This window comes from Tauraco erythrolophus, chromosome 6, assembly GCF_009769465.1.
Source record: "Tauraco erythrolophus isolate bTauEry1 chromosome 6, bTauEry1.pri, whole genome shotgun sequence".
Classification (NCBI taxonomy): Eukaryota; Metazoa; Chordata; class Aves; order Musophagiformes; family Musophagidae; genus Tauraco; species Tauraco erythrolophus.
This window is the reverse complement of record NC_141470.1, coordinates 47,702,155-47,712,443: the sequence shown is the minus strand read 5'-3', so window position 1 is coordinate 47,712,443 and position 10,289 is coordinate 47,702,155. Positions and strand designations below refer to the sequence as shown.

At 46.4% G+C, this 10,289-nt stretch overlaps 1 protein-coding gene across 3 annotated transcripts in view; it reads right to left on the bottom strand.

Moving 5' to 3' along the window:
* Window positions 1-4,557: 4,557 nt before the first annotated feature.
* The window catches only part of ESRRB (estrogen related receptor beta), a 104,264-nt gene continuing 98,532 nt past the window's right edge, over window positions 4,558-10,289 (bottom strand). For all 3 annotated transcript variants that reach the window (XM_086612999.1, XM_086613000.1, XM_086613001.1), the window contains one exon: window positions 4,558-4,802. In XM_086612999.1, coding sequence (XP_086469125.1) covers window positions 4,558-4,802 — 245 coding nt within the window. The remainder of the gene's footprint in view (window positions 4,803-10,289) is intronic.

Here is a 10,289-nt window from a genome sequence, read left to right as displayed (position 1 = left end):
TGGAGCAACTTGAAGGCTTTTTCATCACTAGCTCATGTTTATTCCTTGCACTAGGCAAGTGCAGAACATGGGGAGAAAATGGGTGAGTGGAAGAAACAGACCAGTCCATGGCAGAGACTAACAGTGCCTGTCTAAGGACTCCTCAGCAAAGCTAATCTCACAAAAACTCAGAAGCTTGCTGAGGTTTTTTTTCAGGGTATGGGAAAACACCACGAGCATTTCTAAGCTAAGGGGCTGGGGCTGCCCTCCCTTGTGCAGCCTTCCCCCACCCCAGCCTCTTCTGTGGGGGTATGTGCATCCCGAGGGACAGAACGGAGCAGCTCCTAAACACAATAAACAATTACTCTGCCTGGGTTAGTTTTTACATTTCTGTGGTTTATTTCTTGTTTTGTTTGAAATGACCTGTACCACAAGAATACAATTTATTTAACAGGTTTTTTCTTTTTTTTTTCTTTCTTTTTTTTTTTTTTTAAGGAGCAGATAATGGTTAAGTAGATACTGTTTATTTCACTGACTGTCTATAACTCCCTGCATCATTCTCACAGCCTCTGGCTCTCCACATAACCCAGCCACAAGAACAACAGAGTGGCCTTTGGCCATATGATTGATTACAGCTTGTGGATACGAAGTGGAAGCTCTTTTTTCTCAGCTTCCATTGGTAATAAAAGCTCAACAAGTTACATTCTAGGGTCTTTCTCAATTACTTTCCCCTCTAATAGCTGCTTACATGTTTCTGGTGCAGCATGTTTTATTTTATATATTTATAATAGTTAAAAAAAAAAAAAAAGGATGACTTAGCTTACAAAGAGAAAAATAATGCCCCCTTAACATGAGCAATACTGCAAGGTTCTGATTGTTGTGGGGGAGTTTCTTATAGCTTCACAGTTTTGCTGCGAGGTGTAATGCCCAAGCTTCCCCAGAAACCTAATTCTGTGTGGTATTTTACCTCTTCTTTTAATTGATCCCCATGAAATTTGTTTTGCATTACAGGCCAGACATCGCTGTTCCCAAAGAATGTGCCCAAAACAGAAGAGCTGGTCACCTGGGAAGAACTGCCTTTTGTAGCAGCTGATGGGTAGGTGGTTTCTGTGAACCACACATGCAAATGAGGGGCTGGAGCTGCTTTTATCAGAGCTGCTGGAGGTGGGCTTCACGCTTATTCCCTGTCGCTGATACACTTACCTCTACCACTTTGCTTTACTCTTCTTTAAGTCATAGAGCCAATTTGTGTCCCAAGGCTCAAGCTCCATCATCTTTTGCCCCATGCAGAAGGACAGCTGTACGGTGCTGCCTCTGTCACTCCCTATATTGCAAATGAACGGCATAAAGAGCACTGACCCAGAACCCATTTCCTAGTTCATGTCTCAGCTTCCATATCTCCAGACCTTTTTGTAAGAGACTGGGAGCATTCAAAGACCTAAGCAGTTGCCGGAGCCCCATTTCCTACTTCAAAGTGTGCCGAGGGGACCATGCTAAGATGTTACCCTTCTCCTCAAGCCCAGCTCACTGCGTAGCTGGACATGCTTCTCCGTTGTGGCAGTGTGATAGTACTTGTGAGGCACAGCAGATCAGAATGACTGGGAAGAGATGTATATGATTTCTATGCTGGTCTGAAGCCCCCAAGAGACCTGACCTGGTTCCCAATATAAGATGGTACAAGCCTTTTAAGGGTTAAATCTAGACAGGTGTTTCTGTCCCAGTTCCTGGGGAAGAGTTTGCATTCCTTGCTTAAAGAAATTAATATATGCTAATTACTGTCTGGTTCAGTTCCCATCCTATTTCAGAAGCAATGCAAACATTTCCAGGCGTATTATTGTCAAGCAACGGGGGATATCCAGATGGGCTCCAAGGTTATGCAGCTGTAATGGAGAAAGAAGGTCTTGGAAAAGGAATATATTTGGTATCTTTATACTGTTCTGTCAAGGCAGGAGTTGTCTCCATGCCACAGCCATACTCTAAAGAGTCAGCAGGCTCTGTGGGCTAGACGCTATCTCAGCAGCTCTCCGTAATCCTGTTTTGTAGATAGTTCTCCCTCCCTGTTCTGGAAAGCAGGCCTGAGTTCAAATACAACAAAGCTGGAAGAGCCTTTTTTTTTTTTTTCTGTAAGTGATCTTTCCAGCCAGGGCCCAACAGAGTAAGAATTGCTGCTTAAGATCTTTTCAGCCCAATTTGGGACAACTACCTTTGCACAATGTGCTGTGCCTGAGCTGGGTGGGACTCGGCGAGAAGCAACAGTGAACAAGTGCATCGGACTTACAGGCAATAGTGCAGCCCAGCCCGTTTGTGAGAGCATTTATGCCACAGCCAGAAAGAGGTGCCAGGGTGCAGCACCTGGCAAGCTGGCTCTGGAGTGGTGGCGTGCATTTCACTTTGGTCCCTCTCAGCCACAGATGGGTAAGGGATCACAAGCGCAACCAAAAGCCTCTCATTTTCTCCCCAGCTGCCTCTGGGAGGGGACTGGGGAGAGAAGCACAAGTGGCTGTTCAAAGCACGAGGCCACTGTGTAACTGCAACCGCTGTGAGCGTGGAAGCAGACCCAGCTCCACTGTACCTTCTGCCCTTTAGGTCTCTTTTGGTTTACTAATGTGCCTGAAGCAAGACTGAATTCCTTTATCATGTGAGTGCAAAATGAGTGGGGAGTAGCTACGACTATGTAGGGTAGGGAAAACTCAAAGGAGATAGAAATGTACTCACTCAAGTACCAGGTGTGAGCTGGCCAAGAGGCCAGTGCCAGTTAGTGTCCCCAGCCTCTGAGCTAGCCTGGCCGTTGTTCTGCAGCACTGACGGCCCTGCTGTGACATGTTCTGCTCCAGCAGGAAACAAGCACCCAGGGTCTCTGTGATCACGCACCTCAGCCCTGGTTTGAAAGGCTTCCTGCTGGGGGAAAGTTACTCCTCTGCCACACCACCTTTCTCCGGGGCTAGTCAAGAAGGGATAGAAGCTTGAGGGCAACAGAGGCAGTAGAGTGAGTGGTGTCTCAAATGTAGATCAGAGGCTTCTTCTCACCTTTGCTGCCATGCTGCTGACCACAAAATGTCCAATACTTTCAGGTTTCATCAGCTCAGGCTGCTCAAAACTAAGTGACTTAGAAAATTAAATTCTCAGAGGATGCCAACAACCAGTTTTGTCAGTCACCCACATTCCCCTCTGGCTACTGGGAATGCAGCAGTTGTGGCTTAGGCAGCAGATCTGAACCAGGGCTTGGAGACAGCAGAAACCTGTTTACATGAGAGGAGTAAATAAACATTCCTTCACTTCTCCTACCACCTCAAGGTCAGGTATTTGCTTTCCCATCAGTGAGAAGACATCTTACCAGGCCCAGGTATAATCTATGCTAGCTCTTTTGCTGCTGTTGAGGATAATGGGATGAGGCAGGGGAAGACAGTAGCTGAGATATCGGGGGTTTCATGCCACCCTCTAATTTATTTCCCTAGGCTGCCACAAAAAAGCAATCTCTCTGGCTCAAGAGCTGCCTCCTCCAAAAAGCAGTGCCCTTGATTCCTAACTAGCATTTGGCAATAAGCCTAAGTCTCTGTGAAGGAAAAGAGCTATCACTTTAATGAAGTCTAGGAAAGCTCTGGTTTGGGGTGTATTGATACTTGGGCAGTAACCATGCAGACAAAGCCTTGTGTTTTCTGCCACAAGGAACAAGTGGGGAATGGCACTCAGCTGAACTGAAGAGGCAGGTTCGATACACTACGGGGTGAAAAGTGTGGAAGAACTGTAGTTAGCACCACATAGGAGAGGATGCAGAGATTATTATCAAGTCAACCCAGCCCTGAAGCACACCATCGGGCTCTTTTCTCTTTTTCTTGCCCTCTGGGCAAGGAGACTTGCATTCTTTCCGGGTCCTACATTCCATCTCTTCAGGGGCCTGCGGGGATTGTACATGGGGGGACTAGCCAGGTGTAATGACACACTGTACAAGGTCGCAGAATATCTTACACAGTTAGGAGCATCTTTCCCAGTAAGAAGTGGGGCCTGTATGTACAAGTGTTATAGAGGAGCCTGGGAGGCAGCCATTTAGACCAGGAGAGGCCCAGCAGCGTTGTGCTCCAAAGGAGCATCTGCTCTATGGTTAGAGCCACAAAGGTGATAAAAAGAAGGACCCTGGCTGCTTCCTTTTCTATCCGACCCCTCATGACACCAGCAGATAAAAGTTTATATTGACTCTGTTCTTCCTCTCTTCCTGCTTCTGTCCCCATTCCCCCTCCAGTGCTGGTGGAGGGAGCTGGGGAGCGGGTGGCCGGGACAGCGCCGAGAGCACCACTGCTCAGAGGGGCTGAGCCCCGATGACCGCCTCAACAAGTGCAAGTGGTATTTCCCACAGAGAAAACAAAGGAAAAAAAGAGAAACAGGTGACCAATTAAAAGTTTCCCCCCTCCTGTACATGAGATTCTGCAGTCACGCCGACAGATAGACATTAAATAATTCTTCCATAATAAATGACTGGAGATAAAAGCCGGCGGTGGCTGCTGCTGCTGTTTGGATTGCTCCGTTGTCTGCATCTTTGTTTCTAGTTTGTTCCCCGGCCACTGTCGGCTGGCACTGGGGCTGTCAGACCTTTGCCTCTAGCATTTCTAGGAAGAGTTTATGCATGGGAACCTTGCCCTGCAGTTTGATGCTGTAGAAGTGCTGCACAGCTTTGGCGGCCGTCTGCCGCAGGAGGGGCAAGGTCAGGAGCAGCTTGCCTGCTCGCCGGGGCTCCTCGTTGCGCTGACTCAGCTCGTAGTCCTGCAGGGCTTCGTGGAGAAGGTCCTGGAGTTTCTGCACTGCATCCATGTCCTCTATGTGCATGGAGTCTGGGGGGAGGGAGAAAAGACAGCAAACAGACAAGTCAGGCATGAGGAAGGAAATCCTTTATGGTCCTGATGCTAAAGGTGCTTCTTTCTTTTCTTTTGTGTCATGTTTTTTTTTTTCTTTTTTTTTTTTTTTGTTTGTTTGGTTTTTTATTTTTGAAGGGTGTTATTGTTTTGTTTCTCAAGGAAAAAAAAAAAACAAAACCACCTTGCTGGCAGGTGTTAGTGTTGCTGCTGTGAAGTTCAGCATCAGCCCAACGAGTTGGCCCTAGTAAGTGCAGGGACAGGTAAGGTTGCCAGGGGTAGGTGACACATTGTGCCCTCTGTGCCACCCATTTTACCAGTGACCCCAAGGCTGTGCAGGGGTCAGCTGGGGGCCTTTGTGACTTGCACGTTCACTTGCCCTCCATGCTCCTTACAGGGAGAGTCACCCTGCAAGGGGCAGCAGCTGCTGTGCTGCCACTTGGGAGCAATCTCATTAAGAATAATTAACACCGCTATAGCGCTTCATCTGTCTAAACTGCCTAATTGCCGTGCAGCTGCTCAGGGTGTCAGCAAGACAGAAAAGCCCCAGTAGGTCACAACCAGTGTGCCCAGGGGTGTTGCCAACCCCACCTTTGTGCATATGCCCCTGTTTTCAGGGACTGTCAGCAGCTGCTCAGGGAGCTTCCTGCTCCATAAAGGAAACCCATACCTCCTGCAAGGCCTCTTCTCTTAGGCTGCCAGTTAGATTTCTACAAGCTGCCAGAGGGGCTATCAGGGTTTGTGAGGTTAGCACGGCTCCACAGTGTGTCTCTGAGGCTCCACAGTGTGTCTCTGAGGCAAAGGTAGCTGGCAGTGACCCAGTCCAGGGTTGAGGTGGGGAACCTGAGTTGAACACAGGCTGCTAAACTTGTGGGTAAGGCACAGTGACAGAGGGCAGCACCAAAGAGCAAGAGAGGTTCGACTGGAGAAGCTAACCAGGCATAGCATCACACAAACAGAAAAAGGTTTTTCTCCTTTTTTTTTTCATCTTGCTGATACTTGCCTCTTTCTTACAACTCTGACAGAGCTGGAGGCATTATTCCCTTGTCTTCATTGTTCAGAGACTTTTAATCGATAACCCATTGATAAAGATTCCTGCCACATGGCAATGAATCCAGAAGCAGCAGCAAAGGGATGCTATGGAGAGCACACATGCAGTTGCACCGTCTGCCACTGCAGCTGGGTGGGCTTTGCAGTGTGGCAGTGCTCTGGCTTAGCCCACCACCCCCCCCCCCCCCCCCCCCCCCCCCCCCCCCCCCAAACAGGAGGACATGGGTTCGTTCCTCAGTGTGACAGCAGCGACAGGGAGGAAAGCTGGCTGAAGTGCTAAATCTCTCTAGAAATGTGTCACCTCTATGGAGAGTGCAGCAGAAATTAGAGACTGAATTTCATAAGATACATGTACAGTAAATGCTATTTATGATGCATGATTTACAAAGCATTACAACAGCTGGGAAACTATTATGTCTAGCAAGAATGCTGTTTAAGAAGCTATTTAGAAGAAATGCTCTAATTAGAGGATATTAAAGGGCTGTATTTCCAAGAAGCCTACTGAGGAGGGATTGTTCTTGCTGTATTTGATTTTGTATCCTGGAGACCAGGCAAAGAAGCTCAGAGAAGGGCTGGTAGGTCATCACAGAGACCTGAGCTAGCCACAGAGTCTGATTCTGAAAAGCACGGAGGGAGCGGCATGTTGCTAAGTCAGTCTGGCAACTTCTCCCAGCCAGGTGGCACCTCTGGAAAATTTCCATGCACGGTCCACGAGAAGTGAGTGGATCAGTTTCCTGCCAAGTTGCAGAGGTCATTTTGGAGACTGGAAGCATTAAGAGCCAGGAGCTAGGAAAGAAATGTCCTCCAGCCTTTCTGTTTAATGTCCTTCTGGCTACGGGCACAAGGGGGAGAAGTAATCACAGCCCACTGGAGTTTGCAGATCTCAGCAGGTGTGAGAAGCACCAGGCAAAAAGCCATACTTCCAGTCAGAGTGGGTGCTCTGTTTTGGGGTACTGATGCTGCTGTACAGTAGACAGAATCCCAAAGGTGTTCCTTGGTGCCACCTGACTTCTGTAAGGTGATGAGATTTAACAGCACTAAATAATGAGACGAATACAGGGAGAGGAATTGGGGAACTAAAGATCAAAGCCTGACCCAACGCCCCACTCTTCACTGAAAGGAGTTCAAAAGTGGCAGCTGACTGTGAAAAATAAAATAACACTGCAGGATTAATTTCCTTGCAATCCATCAGTGAGCTGGTGTCGATGGCATTGATAAACTGTTAATTACAAAATCAATAGCTATGAATTTTTACAGCTGTCAGAGCACTGAGGTGGACGGAGGCTGCCTGACCATGTCCCTAAGGGTCAGTTGGCCTAGAAGTCAGGCTTCATGTCAGGAGCCCTTCTCCAGCACTGCTGGTGTGGGGCACAGGGCAGGCGTGAGAATGGACAAGGCCCACTGCTTGCTCACCTAACTCTTTTCTTGCAGCTTCTGGCAGGAGCAGGGATATAACAGGACCCATTAGTACAGAATTTGCTACATATCCCCTTACTAGATCCAGACCTTGTTCACTCCATCTCAGCACTAACATGCATTGAGAAAAAACGGGAGAAATAAGGTTTGGCCAGTCTGGGATGTCCTTAAATGAACATGTGCTGTATGCTAACCTGGAGGGCTCTTCAATACGCAGGTTGATTGATTTGTATTCCTGAGGAAAGAGGACTAGGAATGCCTAAGAAGGGACTGCTGGCTCTGAGGGTAACAAGTTAAGTCTACAGCACCACTACTGTGTCAAAAAATGGGTGATCATATTGTTGGGGCTTGCCTGCTGCTCTGGGCATTAAGAATGCATTTCTCAGCTCGCTAAAACACACTTACTAAAGACAGAGTTCGCTTGAATTATCTTTGCCAGTCCCAGCAGCTGTGTCCTTGGTGTGTTACACTGAGGACTCAGAGGTCAGCCACAGCTCTGTCAAGGTCAGCCTATAGTCAGCTTCTCCTCTAGTGAAAGTGAGTAAGCTCCCACTTCCGTTTTCATTTGTTTTAATTCCTAGAAACAAAGGGACAATATACACAGGGCTGCACGGAAGAGAGGAAGGTCCCTAGAAGCTGGGTTGCATGAGCAATTACACCCAGCATGGACAGGGGAAATTCAGGAGTTAACCTATACGGGAGGCAAGGCAGAAAGCAGGTTTAGGCAGCACAGGTGCTAATCTAAGTGCTCAGCTTTAAACCCTGTCTCTGACTCCAAGGAGCTGAGGCCTGGCCCAGTCTGCATTCCTGCCACTTTAGGAATCAGCTGTTTGCATGCAAGCACATGTTTACACACAGGCTCTGCTAGTTTACTCCATGTCAAAAATACACTAAGAAAAATAACATATTAAAAGAATGTGAAGGTTGAACGTGAAGGTTACATTACAAAAAGACACTTTCCCTACTCTAGTTTCCTTATGTGTGTGTTGGGAGAGTCTTTAATTCCATTGAAAACGAGATCTCGTGCGGTACTTTCATATGTTTCTATACGAATAACAAAGCACAATTTTTTGTTGATTATGCTCCTACCTAGCTGCATTTGAGTTGCAGTAGGAAAAAACCACTGAAGTCAGAACGGCTCTTCTCTTCCAGCTGAGAACATGCTTTGCCCTGTGCCTCCTGACCCTTACCTTGGTTTCTTTACTACACAACACTGGAGGCAGAACCTCAAAGCAGCTGATGAGCATCGGTTGTTCTGCTCTTTGCTCAGTGTTTCTCCACTCCTGACACAGATTGTCCCATAAACCTTACCCTGGGCTTAGTCCTGAAAGCACAGTGAGCAACATCAGCAGAGAGTGCTGCTGTTGCACTGTGAAGAACTTGACAGCACCAAGGCTCAGGTCCTGCAGCGTCTCTGCTCACAGCATGGGCCTGATAAGCGTCCCGTCCTGGTGTGGCACCTATCCTGTCACCCTGTCACAACCACTACCTCAGTGCTTCGTCTCTTCGATGAGCCCTTCTCCCTGTTTAATCCTGTGACCTTCCTGGTAGGCAAGAGGCAGGTTCTTTAACAAGAGTTGATTACATCACCAAAAGCCACCGTCCCACAGTCAAGAGAAGACAGCCTTGGCCATCTGCCCATCCTGGTTCAGTGGCAAAGTGAAGGCAGCAATTAGAGCTAAAAAAGCAATATATGAGAAATTGAAAAAGGGAACTAGATAGCAATTTATATGAATCAGAAGTTATGAAGTGTAGAAAATCGATAAGGGAAGTGAAGGACACGGGAGGAAAATCCATGGCTGGAAGGGCTAAGGACAATAAAGAAGTTTTAAAAATATTTAAGAAATAGAAGCAAAATGACCATTTGTAGGGAGTCTCTTTTCACCTGGAGATGATTAAACTATTAATAGCAGTGCAGAGGAGACAGAAGTCCTGAGTGAGTATTTCTGTCCTGTTTAGAAAAAAGCAGCATTATGTACCTGTGTTATATGAAGATGATGAAGGTTACTTAGTCTGTTGTTTATGCAAGAAGATGTTAGACATCTGTTAGGGACAAGCTTCACAGACATCAGCAAAGCTGGATAACTCGGCTTTAAGAGTTCTAAAATTGCTGGCTGAGGCCCATCTAGGGCAGATTAATGATTAACAAGTGGTATTTTTGAGAAATTCAAGATGACTGGAAAAGTTCTAATGATGCCTATATTTTCCTAGGTCTTATCTGATAATTTCCATGCTAGCCTGATGTGAACCAGCGCAAAATAAAGGAAAAAAAAAAAAAAGTGATGTTCAAGTAAGATTTATAAGATGGCATTTCAGAAATGTGTTGATGTGGCACATACGGTCATGGTTTAGTGGTGGACTTGGCAGTGCTAGGTGAATGGTTGGACTCGATGATCTTAAAGGTCTTTTCCAACCTAAATAATTCTATGATTCTGCTGCCAGTCAACACGATACTTTGGAATAGAGGTCTTGTCAAACAAACCTGATTTCATTCTCTGATGAGATTACAAGTTTGGTTGATAAAGTTAACTGCGCAGATATAATAGACTTAGGCTTTTACAGGGCGCTTGGCTTAGCACCACAGGACATTCTCATTAAAAAATTAGTACGATGCAATACCAATAAAGCACACTTGCAATTGATTAGTAACTGGCTAGATGACAGATCTCAAAGTAGCTATCAGTGTTGAATCATCCCTGAAGGAGGAGTTTTCTAGTGGAAATCCACAGGGATCAGTAAAAAAACAGATGCTACTCAACATTTTTATCAATGAGCTGTAAGTAATTTCTTTTTTTTTCTCCTTTTAAATTGCCATTGCTAAGAAGTATACATGGCAAAGAGAAACAGAATGGTGTAAAATGGTGAGGACAAAGCAGCCTCACAGCATTCTGGACCATTTGGTTACACTTGAAATAATTTATCTATAGCCAAGGAATGCAACTATGGAACAGGAGTTTAATCATGTCAAGCTGTCAGGTGTAAAAGGACCTGGGGTCACAG